Source organism: Brassica napus, chromosome A7 (assembly GCF_020379485.1).
Source record: "Brassica napus cultivar Da-Ae chromosome A7, Da-Ae, whole genome shotgun sequence".
Classification (NCBI taxonomy): domain Eukaryota; kingdom Viridiplantae; phylum Streptophyta; class Magnoliopsida; order Brassicales; family Brassicaceae; genus Brassica; species Brassica napus.
Genome location: NC_063440.1, coordinates 3,341,754 through 3,359,379, shown reverse-complemented (window position 1 = coordinate 3,359,379; position 17,626 = coordinate 3,341,754). Strand labels below are relative to the sequence as shown.

At 33.8% G+C, this 17,626-nt stretch overlaps 2 protein-coding genes across 2 annotated transcripts; both read left to right on the top strand.

Annotated features, from left to right (window-relative positions):
* The first annotated feature begins 865 nt into the window (after positions 1–865).
* LOC125576678 (putative polyol transporter 1) lies at positions 866–2,975 on the top strand. Its single transcript, XM_048737243.1, has 3 exons — positions 866–1,266; positions 1,341–1,687; positions 1,777–2,975. Exons 1-3 carry the CDS (start codon positions 1,140–1,142, stop codon positions 2,836–2,838), a joined length of 1,536 nt encoding a protein of 511 aa, XP_048593200.1. The 5' UTR covers positions 866–1,139; the 3' UTR covers positions 2,839–2,975.
* Positions 2,976–13,727: 10,752 nt separating this feature from the next.
* On the top strand, positions 13,728–17,283 carry LOC125576677 (putative polyol transporter 1). The gene is made up of 3 exons (XM_048737242.1): positions 13,728–14,929; positions 15,004–15,350; positions 15,440–17,283. Exons 1-3 carry the CDS (start codon positions 14,803–14,805, stop codon positions 16,499–16,501), a joined length of 1,536 nt encoding a protein of 511 aa, XP_048593199.1. The 5' UTR covers positions 13,728–14,802; the 3' UTR covers positions 16,502–17,283.
* Positions 17,284–17,626: the final 343 nt, after the last annotated feature.

The window sequence follows — 17,626 nt, the reverse complement described above, 5'->3', positions numbered from 1 at the left end:
TTACTTCATCAGGTGCTAATACTTGTGAGATAAACAATTATTCAAGCGCTATAAGAACAGGTCCAGAACTCGGATCACTCAAGTAGAACAGCCCCCTATGCTGATCGATCTTGATACCTAAACTCTCGTTTGGGTCAAGCCGCGACAGCAAGCAATAGAGATCAAGTCCGATAGGTTCACCAAACACCCTAATATCTACTTTCGCTGATTATGGATGCTAGGCTCATTCATAACAGATCTAGCAACCTATTACACGGTTAATAAACAGGTTAAACCTAGGATCTAGCATTAAGCGGCCAGATTAATGCAAGCAGTAAGGATGGATATGAGTGAAGACAATAATATGATTCACTTATCTATGTTTAGCTCACATGATTAACACCCTAGAACCCTAGACTAGCTAGCCGACTACTCAGCCATGACACAAGAAAACACAAACATCAATATTGAATAATACTGCATAAGAATAACAGAAACAAAAAGAGGGTTCAAGATAATCTTCTCTAGGCGAGAGAGATGGAGCCTTCTCCCTTTACAAAGTAGCAAATCCTCAAATCCTAAAGTCTCCAGTGGTTTCGTGGGTCAACTCTAGTTTATCTTATTATCTATGATATATTTCAAACATGTCACCATTTCAAAATTTTAAGTGCACTGTGTAGTGATAGTGTTAATTATTAATTTTAAAGAACTAACCTTTTATATAATAAGATATGTTACTAACTTTAGGAGAGAGAGAGAGAGAGAGAGAGAGAGAGAGAGATAGAGAGAGAGAGAGAGAGAGAGAGAGAGAGAGAGAGAGAGAGAGAGAGAGAGAGAGAGAATCTTGTTAGATCTGTTTTTACTGTAAGCAACCGATTTTAGGACAAAACTTGTTGATGAGAGGAAAACACTGGATCTTGACATCTTCTAATCTATATTTTTATCCCTGAAATTTTGTTTAACCATAACGGGTAATCAGTTAACTAAGTATTTTCTTAACAGTCGGTATTAGTTAGTTTTTGTTGTGAGCATTACACATTTATTTAAACCCATTCCATCATCCCAATAATTCCATCATCCACAAGAACCAAAGTTCATTTTCCATTTTCATACTCTCTTCTATTAATTAATTTCATTGTCTTGCAATCATAGTGAAGACGATGAGTTCCTCTGGAATAGAGAAAGGTGTTGTCACTGCAGAAGCCGAGGCGCCGAGGGGGAATAGAAGCCGGTTTGCTTTTGCATGTGCAATCTTAGCCTCCATGACTTCAATCATCCTTGGTTACGGTACGATTTTATTCTAACGATCCATGTCATAGTTGGTTTCTGTAATCGTCCTTACATATCTATGGATGTTGCAGACATTGGAGTGATGAGTGGAGCTGCAATTTTTATAAAAGAAGATTTGAAACTGTCAGACGTACAGCTTGAGATTCTCATGGGAATTTTAAACATCTACTCCCTGGTAGGTTCAGGCGCCGCGGGGAGAACTTCTGATTGGATCGGGAGACGATACACCATAGTGTTGGCAGGAGCCTTCTTCTTTTGTGGTGCCCTTCTCATGGGGTTTGCCACAAATTATCCTTTCATTATGGTTGGCCGTTTTGTAGCTGGTATTGGCGTCGGTTATGCTATGATGATCGCACCGGTTTACACGGCTGAAGTTGCTCCTGCTACTTCTCGTGGTTTTCTCAGCTCTTTCCCTGAGGTCTAATAGATCTGACCTTTCTAATTTTAGATATAATAAAAAGCACATTTTAAATGAAACTTAGTGCTTGTATGTTCTTTTGTATGCAGATATTTATCAACATTGGTATACTTCTTGGGTACGTATCGAACTACTTTTTCGCCAAGCTTCCCGTGCATATTGGGTGGAGATTCATGTTAGGTGTCGGAGCGATTCCCTCAGTGTGCCTAGCCATCGGAGTGTTGGCAATGCCCGAGTCTCCGAGATGGCTAGTCCTCCAGGGTCGCCTTGGGGATGCTTTTAAAGTCCTCGACAAAACCTCAAACACCAAAGAAGAAGCCATCTCTAGACTTAATGACATCAAACGGGCTGCCGGAATTCCCGAGGACATGACAGACGATGTTATAGTTGTTCCCAACAGGAAGAGTGCCGGAAAAGGCGTGTGGAAGGATCTTCTTGTCCGGCCAACCCCTGCTGTCCGACATATCCTAATAGCATGTCTCGGTATCCATTTCGCTCAGCAAGCCTCCGGAATTGACGCGGTCGTCCTTTACTCTCCGACCATCTTCCAAAAGGCTGGACTGAAATCCAAGAATGACCAGCTCTTGGCAACTGTCGCTGTTGGAATTGTCAAAACACTCTTTATCGTTGTAGGGACTTGCGTGGTCGACCGGTTTGGACGCCGTGCCTTGTTGCTCACGAGTATGGGCGGAATGTTTCTTTCATTGACCGCGCTTGGGACTAGTCTTACAGTCATCGACAGAAACCCAGGACACACGCTCAAGTGGGCTATTGTGCTTAGCGTTACAATGGTAATGACGTTTGTAGCAACATTCTCAATAGGTGCCGGCCCAGTGACGTGGGTCTACTGCTCAGAGATATTCCCTGTGAGGCTAAGAGCTCAAGGGGCAAGTTTGGGAGTGATGTTGAATAGATTAATGAGTGGTATTATCGGAATGACATTCCTATCGCTTTCTAAAGGTCTAACCATCGGTGGTGCATTCCTTCTCTTTGCCGGAGTTGCTGCTGCTGCATGGGTCTTCTTCTTTACTTTCCTTCCAGAGACACGAGGTATACCTTTGGAAGAGATGGAGAGTCTTTTCGGGAGCTACACTGCAAACAAGAAGAAGAATGTTACAAAGGAAGGTAAAGAAGTGGTTGAGAAACACTGATAAGAAATAATGAAATATGTTGTCGTGAATTGGGGAAATTTCATTAGAAAGAAAAGAAAATTGCTTTAATAATGTAAGTTTCCATCTAGCTCAACTTGTTAACTAAGCTCAACTTTATTTTGATGAGAATGTGAATTCAACCTACCTGATGCTATTTCTTTAATTGACAAGAACGTAAAAACCTTACAAAGATATATTCATGGAAATTGCACTGTATAGCACACAAAAAATTATAATTAACTGTATGACGAATTGACCTACCTCTCACCTATATATTGCATATTTTATATAATATTGTTGTTATACCCTTTCATATGACCGGTTCAACCTGCAAAGAAAACAAAATACATTATTAATTAGTTACTGTGAAAAGTATCGAACACATAAACATTATCTTCTTTTTTCTTTTCTATCTTGATTTTTCGTTGATAACTACACATAAATCGTTGGTTACTCTGCCTTAATCACCACCGATCGATACAATGGGAACCACCATCACCATTGAGCTTTCCATTTTCACCACCATATTCGTTTTCATCGGAATCACCCCGTCTTCACCTCACATCTCACACCTCTGCTTATTCTTCTCTTCCATCTACTGTACCAACAGCAAAATTATTTCCTCTATCGCATGATAAATGTACCATCTCTACTGTTACAGCCACATACACTAATTTTCTGTCTCTGTGAGGTACCAGAAATTGATAAAAGAAGATGAACAATTTATTGTGTTCTATACTATTATATACATATAGAATAGAACGGGTTTAGTAATCAACAAATAGAACCAGTATTAAATTGTGTGTCCTTAACAAGAACATGTTCGGACAGCAGCTGAGAACCACAAAATTGAAACATTGGATATGTGTCATGCAGTCGCACCCACTGATGAAGAGTAGTCACCATATAACTGTGATTATAATTTCATTTATATGTAATGGTGCAATATATATATAATTGGAATAAATCATGTGAATATGTAAATGGAAAGATTATACATCAACAATGGAATATCATATTTTTATCTACCACTATAACAAAATTAAAAATAACTGAAAATTTTATTTTTATATATCTATCTTATTAAAACTCAAGTACAAAATTGGAGTGTTTGGAGACTTGAATAGGACTATTAAAAAAATTTAGAGTGTTTGGAAACATAAATTGTAGTCTTTTAAAAAAAAATTAATTTTGTTTGGAAACAAGGATAATAGTATTAAGAAAAAAAAGTAATGGGCTTATGTTTTTAAGAAAAATTAAAAGTCCATCATATTATAAAAAACTATCTATCTGGACGAGATTTAAAATATACGAAAACGGGTCAATCTAATCGCCTAAAACTTTTTCTTATCTAAACTAACCATAAAAAAAAATTTAAACTTTATACACATATTTCAAATCAAAATAATAATTTAAAGTTGATTTATATCAAAAATTGATTAAAAACTAATATATATATTCAAAAATGGATTTTTACTAAACTATTTTTCAATAACCATTATACAAAAATGTTGTCAATATATATAATAAAAATACAATACAAAGCCCAATTTGAAATACCAACTCAAATTATCGTTTTTATATTTCCTATTAAGTTTTATAAATATAATATATATAATTATTTATATGATGGTACGTATAAAATACTATTAATTATATGATTACTTATATGATGGTAAATATAAAATACAATTAATTATATGATGACAGTATACGATATATAATAATGAATAGGGATGAGATTTCGGGCACCCATACGGGTTTGGTTCTGATCGGTTTGTGTTTCGGGTTTTCGGAGTCAAAGATTTAAGCCATGTTAGGATGTTTCTAAATTTTGGTTTGAGTTTGATTCGGATCTTTGCGGGTTTGGTTCGCGTTTGGATAACCCATTTAAATTATTTTTAAAGTTTTAAATCATTATCTATTTTAAATTTCTCAAAATCTATAAATAAAATAATATATTACCTATAAATTTGAATAACATATGTCAGAATACCTAAGCTTAACATATCAATTGGTTTGATTTAAAATTTTGGATACGGAATCAATAATTATTTTAAGTATTTTTGGTGATTTGAGTATACTTTAACTATTGCATATATTTACTTTTGACTATCTATATATATATTTTCAAGTATTTAAACCAATTTAAAAGTATCATTCTTAATGTTTTATATACGTTAAATCTAAAAATAATTAATATATATATAAGTATATAAATCTATTTTTAGATAAATTCGAGTACCCGAATACTTCGGTTCGGATCAGATTTGGTTCTCTAAATAATAAAATTTTGAATAATTCGAATATTTAATCAATTTATGTTCGGGTTTGGTACTATATTTTCGGATCGGTATCGGTTATGTTCTTTGGATTCATTTTGTAAAACCTTAATAATTACATGAAAAACAAATATCAACATATTTTTCAAAATGTACACCCGCGCGCCTGCACAGGTCAAAATCTAGTTATAGTTTATATTTGAGTTTGGGTTTACTGATTCTGGTTTAGGGTTTAGTATTTTGAAGTTGGGGTTGAGTTTGATATTTAGAGGTTGTAAGTGAGGTTTGGATTCTATACTATTTTGGTGATGTAGAATACTTTATTGAAAATTCTTCTATTTCTATTCACTTTACTACTACAGTGATTAAGTATATATGTGGTAAATAATGTTGTAACGTTGGTTTCTTTATATTTACATGTAATATTAAATAGCAGGCATTCATTTATGTCCATCACAAAACATTGATGTCATCCACTCTTCTTAAATGTAACCGGATACTTATTACAACTGAGGGCATAACCGGTTCAAAATGGTGTTAAATGTTAATTTATTAATTATGTCAAAATCAATGTTAGTTTCTTATATTCATCACACCTAGGGGAAAACGTTCTTCAATAGACTCGTCGCTTTTTATTTTCTCATAAACAAACATATGTACATATAATGAGTGTTTTTCATCAAATGGTTATTCTATTACTCAACTTGAGCTGGTCTGGAGAACTAGACCGGAATAGAATAATCAATGTAGTACAAATCCCTATGAAATGATCTTGCTATCTCACCTCCTTTAATTTTAGCCTCTCAGCAACTCCTTTAATTTTTTGAAAAGCATGGCCATGCTCTTGGGCCTTGAATCATTGAGATTAGATCCTTACAATCGGTATAAAAAAACTGACATGTTGCTACTTGTAGAACACCTTCCGTTGCCTAAGAAATCGTCTCAAGCTCCACAGGTAAGGATGAAACTCTTCTCCTTTGGTTTCTGGCTCCTTTTGTGTCCATCCATAACCACTGAAGAATAAGTCATGTGTCCATGAACTTTTTTTTAAGAAAAAAAATTTCAATTCGAATATTTTTTCAATTTTTTATTTTCAATTTTTTCAATTATTTTTTAAATTTTCTTTTTTTGTATTTTTTTTTTGAAATCCAATTTTTTTAACTATTTTTAAAAATATATTTTAAATTTTAATTAATGGTTTATTAATCTTAAACCCATCATCCAACCTTCAAATCTAAATTCTAAGTCTATATTAATTAACCGTTGGGGTGTAAGTAATTTGTTTTTTTTTTTATCTTTTCATTGAAACCTATTTTCGTCGTTTTGACCCTTGTCTGTTATTTTTTGATAACATATTTTAGAGTTATTTTATGGTATTTCTCTATAATTTATTTCTCAGCATCTTATTTTTTGGGTTTTCTGAGTTTCTCTTTTGCAACTTTATATGCAATCACGAAAATAGGATTCAACCCGCAATATTAAATTGGGGTTTTTGCCAAAACTAACCCACAACTTGATTTTAACCCTAAACCTATACCCAAACTTGAATCAAATGCAAAACTAACCTAAAAGCCTAGTGAAATTACAGCTCAGCCCCTTGTGACATACAAAAAAACAGAAGCCATTTTTACGAATATAGCCCCAATAAATCGTCTGAGTCGTCTGAGATGTTGGAAGTCGTCTGGACGACTGAAGTGTAAGTCGTCTGGTACCAGTTTATTTTAAAAATAATTTATAAATCTTGTAAAATAATATTTTAATGCGTGAAAAATAAAAATCAAGTAATTATAAACAGTTTTAAGTGATATAAATTAAGATATGATAAAATTGATTTGTTTTGAAGATAGATGAGTGGAAGTAGTGAATCATAATATTCTTTGGTTTAGGAGTTTGGCAAACATATGTTGTAGTATTGTATGTATTGTTAGGGTTAGATTTTGGAAAACTAAAATGTTTTTTTCAAAAATTAGTTTTCACCTATATGTGTTTATTTATGTGTATAGTAAACACTTTTCAAGTTTGATTTGATTTTATGAAGTGTTTAATTAGATAATTAAGTTTAGGGGTTATGTTTAGGGTGTGGACGACTTATATTTCAGTCGTCTGTTGAATAATTTACTCGGACGACGTATATTTCAGTCGTCTACATCGTACCGAACCTTTAATTTTACCAATGTACGTTTTAACCTAACCGGATCATTTACCGGACATATAAAAGCTAATTTAAGGGTTATGTTTAGGGTCTAGACGACTTACATTTCAGTCGTCTGGTGAAGAAATTAAAACAGACGACTTACATGTAAGTCGTCCAAATATTCCAGCCTAAATTTTTTTTAAAAATTATTTTCTCGCTTAAATAATTTAAACCAGACGACTTACTTGTAAGTCGTCTGGAAAGTCTTCTATTTTAGTTTCCCGCTAAAAATATTTAATTTCCCGCTAAAAATATTAAACTCTTCTGGACGACTTACATGTAAGTCGTCTCGTCTGTTTTAGTTTCTTCACCAGACGACTGAAATGTAAGTTGTCCAGGAAGTCGTCTGAGTCAAAAATATTTAACCTAATTGGATTTTTTGTCTCCCTATATAACGAAAAATTTACACATTCTCTCTCCTCCTCTCAAATGGCTGCAACAAAATTGTAATATTCATCATTCTAAAACTCTCCAACCTCTCTCTAATCTCTTTGACTTGAAAACACCAAACTTTATATGAATTTTTCAGTTTTGTCCCATGTATTTCTTACTAATCTATCTCTTTTGCAGGTTTTTAATCAAATGGTACTCATATTCCACTAATTTAAAGGTAGATCAATTAATTTTAGATATGTATTTTTGTGTGTTCTATAAATGTAGATTTATCTAATCTTCCACTCATTTTCTCTATTTTTAAGTCATTTGAACGTTTTTGGATATGCAGGTTTTTCAGATCTGGATTTGATATGCAGGTTTTTCAGATCTGGAAGACTTCTGGGACGACTTACCTGTTAGTCGTCTGGAAGTCGTCTGGACTTCTTCGAAGTCTTCTGACAAAGTCGTCTGGACTTCCAGGAAGTCGTCTGGACTTCCTGGAAGTCATCTGCACTTCATGGAAGTCTTCTCACGAAGTCTCCCTTTCATAATAGATCTGAGCATTTTGGTAAGTTCTTATGTCTGATTTTTCTTCATTTGGTAACTTCTTGTTGTATAAAGTTCTTACTTTTTTCCCAAACTAAAACTCTCCAAACCCACTCTAATCTCTTTGACTTGAAAACACCAAACTTTATATGAATTTTTTAGTTTTGTCTCATGTATTTCTTACTGATCTATCTTTTTTGCAGGTTTTTAATTAGATGGTACTCATCTTCCACTAATTTAAAGGTAGATCTATTATTTTTAGATATGTATTTTTGTGTGTTCTGTAAAGGTAGATTTATCTAATCTTCCACTCATTTTTTCTGTTTTTAAGCCATTTGAACGTTTTTGGATATGCAGGTTTTTCAGATCTGGATTTAATATGCAGGTTTTTCAGATCTGGAAGACTTCTGGGACGACATACCTGTTAGTCGTCTGCACTTCTTGGAAGTCTTCTGACAAAGTTGTCTGGACTTCCTGGAAGTCGCCTGGACTTCCTAAAAGTCGTCTGGACTTCCTGTAAAGTCGTCTGGACTTCCTAAAAGTCTTCTGACAAAGTCGTCTGAACTTCTTGGAAGTCGTCTGGACTTCTTAAAAGTCGTCTGGACTTCCTGGAAGTCTTCTGACAAAGTTTTCTTCCATATCAAGTGGACTCCAAGCTTGTCTTTGTAGAGGAATGATCTATAATAGTTTTGTTTGTGGTATGTTTTGTGAATTGCATGTCTACTCTTTTAGTTGTGAATTTTTTGTAAAATCAGTAATAATGTTTTCCAAGATGTATTAAATGTGCTAACAATGTGTTTACACATTTACAAATCAATGAAATAATAGATTTCAGTAGTTTTTTTTCTTATCTTTGGATCTCTTATATGCAATAATAAACTCCAATGGCCTTTTTCTCATCTTAATAAACAAGAATGTTGGTAGCTTCATATTGATACAACATTTTAAGAAGCATTTTAACCCTTCTTCCAACTCATAATAATAGTCATCATTATTGTCTATAACAATAATACTTAAGAGATGGAAACAAACAATGGTAACTAGTCAAAGCATATCATATTTTTTATAAGTTTGCGTTGAAAAACTTAGTCAAATTTAGTAAAACTAAGGAAGATAACATATTTTGTAAATATGAGTTTTACATATCTTGAAGTTACTTATCACTCTTAAAAATACAAGTTATTCAAAAACTAACGTAGAAGACTTAAAAACTAGCGGAGAAGACTTCCATGGAAGTTTTCTCGGATCAGTTAGAAACTTTAACTAACGTGAATATTGGTAACCTCATAAATATCACCAATTAAGTTATAAATTTCATTCAGTAGCCCAAATATTCATTAATAAACATGAATTAACAAGAAAATATTAAAAAGTCTTTATAGTTTTAGAAAAAATGCAAGTTTATTAAACATTGACGAAGACGACATCCACGGAGGTCATCTAGTAGACTTCCAGAGACGTTGTCCATTTAGGACGACGCGGACGACTTCAATCTAAGTATTCCAGATGACTAAAATATAAGTCGTCTGGTCAACGCAGAGGTTATTTTCAATTGACTTTGAAATCTGTTATTTCAGACGACTGAAAAATAAGTCGTCTACTATTGTTTGGTTAAAAAAAAAACTCCAAAAAAGCTAGACGACTTACATTTCAGTCGTCATAGGTTAGTTTTGCATTTGACTGGATTATTTCAGAAGTTTGACTTTCCTGGACGACTTACATTTCAGTCGTCTAGTGAAAATTAAAATAATAATATTTTTTAAAAGTAGACGACTTACAGTTAAGTCGTCATAGATTAGTTTTGCAACTGAAAAAAAAACTTCAAGATTTAATTATATACAGACGACTTATAATTCAGTTGTCCACGAGACGACTTACATGTAAGTCGTCTAGGATTTACGAGGTTTGACCAGAATCTCGGAAAAAAATCCTGGACGACTTACAAGTAAGTCGTCTCGTGGACGACTGAATTATAAGTCGTCTGTGTATAATTAAATCTTGAAGTTTTTTTTTTCAATTGCAAAACTAACCTATGACTACTTAATTGTAAGTCGTTTACTTTTTAAAAAATATTATTATTTTAATTTTCGCCAGACGACTGAAATGTAAGTCGTCTGGGGAAGTCATACTTCTGAAATTATCCAGTCAAATGCAAAACTAACCTATGACGACTGAAATGTAAGTAGTCTAGGTTCTTTGGAGATTTTTTTGAAACCAAACAAAAACAGATGACTTAACTTTCAGTCGTCTCAGGTTACAGATTTCAAAGTCAATTGCAAAAATAACCTATGCGCTGACCAGACGACTTCCAGGTAAGTCGTCTACAGCCAGACGACTTCCCAAGTAAGTCGTCTGACGAACAGATCTGGAAAAAAACTCGATGTCATACCTTAAATTGGTGAGATAAGTTCCTTAGCATACATAAGGCTTCTCCAAGCACACAGAATCACAAACGAAAGTGACCCACCCAGAAACGTTAGCTTCTATGACTCTATGAACCATAAAAAATTTAGAATCAAAATCTTGGTTTTTTTTAGCTCATTGTGGAGAGAAAGTGAGAGATATGTTGTGTTTAGTTCACAAGAATGGAAAAAGAAGAAGGGTAAATCGATTTTGGGAGAATTAAGAGCTTCAAATTTCTTGTTCATGGTGGTTGTGGTATTGATGACAATGGCAATCTTGTAATTACTTGAAGATGATGAGGGTGAGAGAGTAAAAATGTCATTTTCGAAAAAAAAAAAAATTATGGTATTTTCGTAAATTATATAAACTTGTGGGGTGAATAGGACAAAACCAATTTTCAAAAAAAAGGGAGGTTAGTTTTGTGTTTGACTTTAAGTTGTAGGTCAATTCTGCAAAAAGCCCTATTAAATTTGGCTGTATATATGTGTGTTTGACTTTGTATAATTTTAACATTGTTCAATACAACATCGTTTCGGCATTATTTTATAATATAATATGTAGTTGAAATAGAAGGCTCGAACCTTGAACCTTAAACACATTTTGAAGCTATCTAACCATGTCGGCCGCTGATATATAATTATTAAACGAAATTAATTATATAGCAAAGCCATTCCGAAATGACCTTGTTTCTTATTTGTCCCTTGGACATGGGAGCTTGAGCAATGAATGTGGGATGACCCTTTGGAGTGCAGCATATCTTTCTTCTTTGATATCACCACAGGAGCATACCATATCTTTTGTTTTTGTTCTCGCCACGATACACTCGAAGAAGGTGGAGCTGAGCCAGAAACGATAATTTGATTCAAATTGTTGTTCAAATCATGTGAGATAATAACTATAAGTAAAGAAAATCGAAAAGAGTAGATGCTTGAGTAAAAATCAAAGGATCGTATTCATTACCCAAGCTCTCATGTCCAAGGGATTTAGAAGAAGAACCAAAGTCATTTTGGAATGGGTTTGCTATATAAATAATTTCGTATGATAAGAAAACAAATATATCAGCTGGCCGAAATGCTTAGATAACCTGAAAAATGTGTTTAAGGTTCAAGGTTCGAACACTATTTATGTGTATACAATCAAAGATTATACTGCGGGTTAACTCGTATTTATTGGATTGACCTGTGGATTTTCGAGATTGAGGATAAAGTTGCAAAAAAATCACATTGAGGGTTTTTTTTCCAGAAACCCATATTTTGTTTTCTACTAGTAACCCAGTAATTCCTAGATGAAATTGATGTTTTTGGGGGACACTTTCATCTCCACGAGAAAGCCTAGAAATATACAAAAAAAAATTATTAGATCAGTATTAGAATGAGCCTGTTAAAACTTATATCATAGGTACTTCCCTTGGCTGAAGCTTTAGCTATTAGAGAAGCCCTCTCTCATGCTCACCACCTTGGAATCTCCAAAATATGGCTTTTCTCATACTCACAAGAGCTCATCCGAGCCATCAATTCGATCTCCAAACTGAAGAATCTAAATAGGGTAATATCAGATATCGAATCGCTCTCTTCCTCTTTTGATTTCTTCATATTCTAGTTTCTGTCCAGAGATCAAAATGTGTGCATTCTGACTGTTTGGCAAAGGTCTACCTATCAAACTCTATATCTTCTTGGCATAAGAGCCTTCAAAATTGGATTTTCAGTAGTATGCTTATAAGTCAAATAAGAGAAGACATTAGTAGTTACTTATGATGATTATTTCATTACTTAGAAAATGAAAATGAAATGGAAAGGAAAGACGTACAATGAAAGCTTGCCACCACTTATCTTTCTGCTCATTTGGAACAAATTTTCAGCAGGACTACTGCCCCCAGAAGTATGCCTACCATGTTACTCGGATAAAATCATGTACAAAGGAATCTACACTGAAACTGAAAAAGAAACAGACAAACAAGACAATACAAGATGGACACATGAATGCAGGCTAGGCATGGCCATTTGGTGTCCCGTTCGGGTTGGTTGATTCTAATTTTTGGATTTTCGGTAGTATGATCTCCCATTCGGGTTTTACTAATTTTTAGATCAGATTCATTTTTTTCCTTCCGGGTTCCGGTTGTAACCTATGTTTGAACTCCCAAAAATCTATTACTAATGAAACTGAAAACAATTCTCAAAATGTATAAATTATACAAAAATCTAATTAAAATTAGTTAATCTAGTTAAAATAACTAAAGAGTATTCAAAATAAACAAAAAATAGAATTTTTTTAAAATATATAAATTACCTTAATATATGTAAAAATTAATAGGTTTAACTAAGTTCGGATGTTTTCAGATCTTAATTCGGATTTTGGTTTAGTTCGAGTTGTATCCAAACCTTAATATACTTAAATCTCATTCCCTATCCAGGAATCATAATAACGATTCAGATTTAGTTTTGTTCTGTTTTTTGCATTCGGTTCGGTTTTCGGATTTGGTTAAAAAAGGTATGGCCTAATGCAGACTTTAGAAAGGTACTTGCGATAACGCTCCATTGATTTTCCTTATAAATGTGAAATTAACATGACATATTGAAAAAAACTAACATAACTAAACATAAGACACTGAAAAATAAATAAATCACTTTGACGGACACACATGACCGAATTTACCAAAGTAAATGTCAATAAATGCTAAATTAAGCGAGTAAATTAATGAAAATGGTAAATATGATTTTCAAATACAGTAAAAACTCTGTAAATTAACAATGTTGGGATTTTGATATTTTATTAATTATAGAGTTATTAATTTGCAAATAGTTTTACTTTTTAGATTTTTCTATTTTAGAGGATATCTTTTATATAAAATAACAAAATAATTAATTTTACCATATATACATTGATTAAGTTTTTGAAATTCAACTTCATATTATTTTTCTTATATTGTTTTGTGTGTGTGAAATATGTTCTATAGAATTTAATTGCAGTTTTAGATATAATTTACTAAATATTATAAAAATATATTAAATGTTAAGAAAAAACAGAGCTAATATTATTTGAATATGGAAAAAAAAATTTCTTGTTTGTACATATAGAAAATTTATTTACATATAAATTATTAATTTATGTTTTTAATGGGACTATACATTTACACACAGTTTTCTAGAATATATTATTTTATCGATTTGGGTCATATTTTGAACATGACCAACTGAGGACCGAAAGAATTTATTAATTTATTGTGTTATTAATTGATTGAGTATTATTTAAAAGAGTTTCTACTGTATATACAACAAAACGTAATGATGAACAATCGAGTGTAATAAAAAAATGAGTAATATAGTCCATCTGAAATGTTAAATCCGAATCATAATCCTAATTAACTTCATACAATAATCAACTAAAGCTCTTTCTATGTAAATTTAATACATGTAAATGATAAACCTTAAAATTATAATAAATAAATGAAATAAAATATCAACCTAACTTTCATGACTCAATTATATTGTACAAATTCATTTATTCAGATAAATGTAGAATTTGTTCAGATAGGTGCGGCGGCGCGGCGGGACGAAGTTATATATTTCAAATAAAAATATTAGATATTGTATGATATATTTATGTATCTATAAAAAAAAAATTGATAACCGTGGGAATCCTAAAGGCTTTCTAGGTCCAAATACTATTTATATATATTTATATTCAACAACACAAATGTTATACATAAAAATTACATTTATCAAACTAAAATAAAGTTCCAAGTGAACAAAACTTGTAACTATTGCTTGAAATCTTTAGATTTATGTTAATTATATTCTCGTATGTTTCTAACTTCAGGATAGGAAAAAACAAAGAGAGAGAAACGAATCTTGTTAGATCTGGTTTTACTGTAAACAACTGATTTTAGGACAAAACTTGTTGATGAGAGGAAAACACTGGATCTTGACATCTTCTAATCTATATTTTTATCCCTGAAATTTTGTTTAACCATAACGGGTAATCAGTTAACTAAGTATTTTCTTAACAGTCGGTATTAGTTAGTTTTTGTTGTGAGCATTACACATTTATTTAAACCCATTCCATCATCCCAATAATTCCATCATCCACAAGAACCAAAGTTCATTTTCCATTTTCATACTCTCTTCTATTAATTAATTTCATTGTCTTGCAATCATAGTGAAGACGATGAGTTCCTCTGGAATAGAGAAAGGTGTTGTCACTGCAGAAGCCGAGGCGCCGAGGGGGAATAGAAGCCGGTTTGCTTTTGCATGTGCAATCTTAGCCTCCATGACTTCAATCATCCTTGGTTACGGTACGATTTTATTCTAACGATCCATGTCATAGTTGGTTTCTGTAATCGTCCTTACATATCTATGGATGTTGCAGACATTGGAGTGATGAGTGGAGCTGCAATTTTTATAAAAGAAGATTTGAAACTGTCAGACGTACAGCTTGAGATTCTCATGGGAATTTTAAACATCTACTCCCTGGTAGGTTCAGGCGCCGCGGGGAGAACTTCTGATTGGATCGGGAGACGATACACCATAGTGTTGGCAGGAGCCTTCTTCTTTTGTGGTGCCCTTCTCATGGGGTTTGCCATAAATTATCCTTTCATTATGGTTGGCCGTTTTGTAGCTGGTATTGGCGTCGGTTATGCTATGATGATCGCACCGGTTTACACGGCTGAAGTTGCTCCTGCTACTTCTCGTGGTTTTCTCAGCTCTTTCCCTGAGGTCTAATAGATCTGACCTTTCTAATTTTAGATATAATAAAAAGCACATTTTAAATGAAACTTAGTGCTTGTATGTTCTTTTGTATGCAGATATTTATCAACATTGGTATACTTCTTGGGTACGTATCGAACTACTTTTTCGCCAAGCTTCCCGTGCATATTGGGTGGAGATTCATGTTAGGTGTCGGAGCGATTCCCTCAGTGTGCCTAGCCATCGGAGTGTTGGCAATGCCCGAGTCTCCGAGATGGCTAGTCCTCCAGGGTCGCCTTGGGGATGCTTTTAAAGTCCTCGACAAAACCTCAAACACCAAAGAAGAAGCCATCTCTAGACTCAATGACATCAAACGGGCTGCCGGAATTCCCGAGGACATGACAGACGATGTTATAGTTGTTCCCAACAGGAAGAGTGCCGGAAAAGGCGTGTGGAAGGATCTTCTTGTCCGGCCAACCCCTGCTGTCCGACATATCCTAATAGCATGTCTCGGTATCCATTTCGCTCAGCAAGCCTCCGGAATTGACGCGGTCGTCCTTTACTCTCCGACCATCTTCCAAAAGGCTGGACTGAAATCCAAGAATGACCAGCTCTTGGCAACTGTCGCTGTTGGAATTGTCAAAACACTCTTTATCGTTGTAGGGACTTGCGTGGTCGACCGGTTTGGACGCCGTGCCTTGTTGCTCACGAGTATGGGCGGAATGTTTCTTTCATTGACCGCGCTTGGGACTAGTCTTACAGTCATCGACAGAAACCCAGGACACACGCTCAAGTGGGCTATTGTGCTTAGCGTTACAATGGTAATGACGTTTGTAGCAACATTCTCAATAGGTGCCGGCCCAGTGACGTGGGTCTACTGCTCAGAGATATTCCCTGTGAGGCTAAGAGCTCAAGGGGCAAGTTTGGGAGTGATGTTGAATAGATTAATGAGTGGTATTATCGGAATGACATTCCTATCGCTTTCTAAAGGTCTAACCATCGGTGGTGCATTCCTTCTCTTTGCCGGAGTTGCTGCTGCTGCATGGGTCTTCTTCTTTACTTTCCTTCCAGAGACACGAGGTATACCTTTGGAAGAGATGGAGAGTCTTTTCGGGAGCTACACTGCAAACAAGAAGAAGAATGTTACAAAGGAAGGTAAAGAAGTGGTTGAGAAACACTGATAAGAAATAATGAAATATGTTGTCGTGAATTGGGGAAATTTCATTAGAAAGAAAAGAAAATTGCTTTAATAATGTAAGTTTCCATCTAGCTCAACTTGTTAACTAAGCTCAACTTTATTTTGATGAGAATGTGAATTCAACCTACCTGATGCTATTTCTTTAATTGACAAGAACGTAAAAACCTTACAAAGATATATTCATGGAAATTGCACTGTATAGCACACAAAAAAATTATAATTAACTGTATGACGAATTGACCTACCTCTCACGTATATATTGCATATTTTATATAATATTGTTGTTATACCCTTTCATATGACCGGTTCAACCTGCAAAGAAAACAAAATACATTATTAATTAGTTACTGTGAAAAGTATCGAACACATAAACATTATCTTCTTTTTTCTTTTCTATCTTGATTTTTCGTTGATAACTACACATAAATCGTTGGTTACTCTGCCTTAATCACCACCGATCGATACAATGGGAACCACCATCACCATTGAGCTTTCCATTGTCACCACCATATTCGTTTTCATCGGAATCACCCCGTCCTCACCTCACATCTCACACCTCTGCTTATTCTTCTCTTCCATCTACTGTACCAACAGCAAAATTATTTCCTCTATCGCATGATAAATGTACCATCTCTACTGTTACAGCCACATACACTAATTTTCTGTCTCTGTGAGGTACCAAAATTGATAAAAGAAGATGAACAATTTATTGTGTTCTATACTATTATATACATATAGAATAGAACGGGTTTAGTAATCAACAAATAGAACCAGTATTGAATTGTGTGTCCTTAACTAGAACATGTTCGGACAGCAGCTGAGAACCACACAATTGAAACATTGGATATGTGTCATGCAGTCGCACCCACTGATGAAGAGTAGTCACCATATAACTGTGATTATAATTTCATTTATATGTAATGGTGCAATATATATATAAAATTGGAATAGATCATGTGAATATGTAAATGGAAAGATTATACATCAACAATGGAATATCATATTTTTATCTACCACTATAACAAAATTAAAAATAACTGAAAATTTTATTTTTTTATATTATAGTTTATATTTGAGTTTGGTTTTACTGATTATGGTTTAGGGTTTA

What these genes read in the sequence shown, in the direction of transcription:
- LOC125576678 (XM_048737243.1), top strand. Translation starts at nt 1,140, where the DNA reads ATGAGTTCCTCTGGAATAGAGAAAGGTGTTGTCACTGCAGAAGCCGAG. An exon ending in TTCAATCATCCTTGGTTACG is followed by an intron (nt 1,267 to 1,340) that starts GTACGATTTTAT and finishes TGGATGTTGCAG; the next exon opens with ACATTGGAGTGATGAGTGGA. An exon ending in TTCTCAGCTCTTTCCCTGAG is followed by an intron (nt 1,688 to 1,776) that starts GTCTAATAGATC and finishes TTTTGTATGCAG; the next exon opens with ATATTTATCAACATTGGTAT.
- LOC125576677 (XM_048737242.1), top strand. Translation starts at nt 14,803, where the DNA reads ATGAGTTCCTCTGGAATAGAGAAAGGTGTTGTCACTGCAGAAGCCGAG. An exon ending in TTCAATCATCCTTGGTTACG is followed by an intron (nt 14,930 to 15,003) that starts GTACGATTTTAT and finishes TGGATGTTGCAG; the next exon opens with ACATTGGAGTGATGAGTGGA. An exon ending in TTCTCAGCTCTTTCCCTGAG is followed by an intron (nt 15,351 to 15,439) that starts GTCTAATAGATC and finishes TTTTGTATGCAG; the next exon opens with ATATTTATCAACATTGGTAT.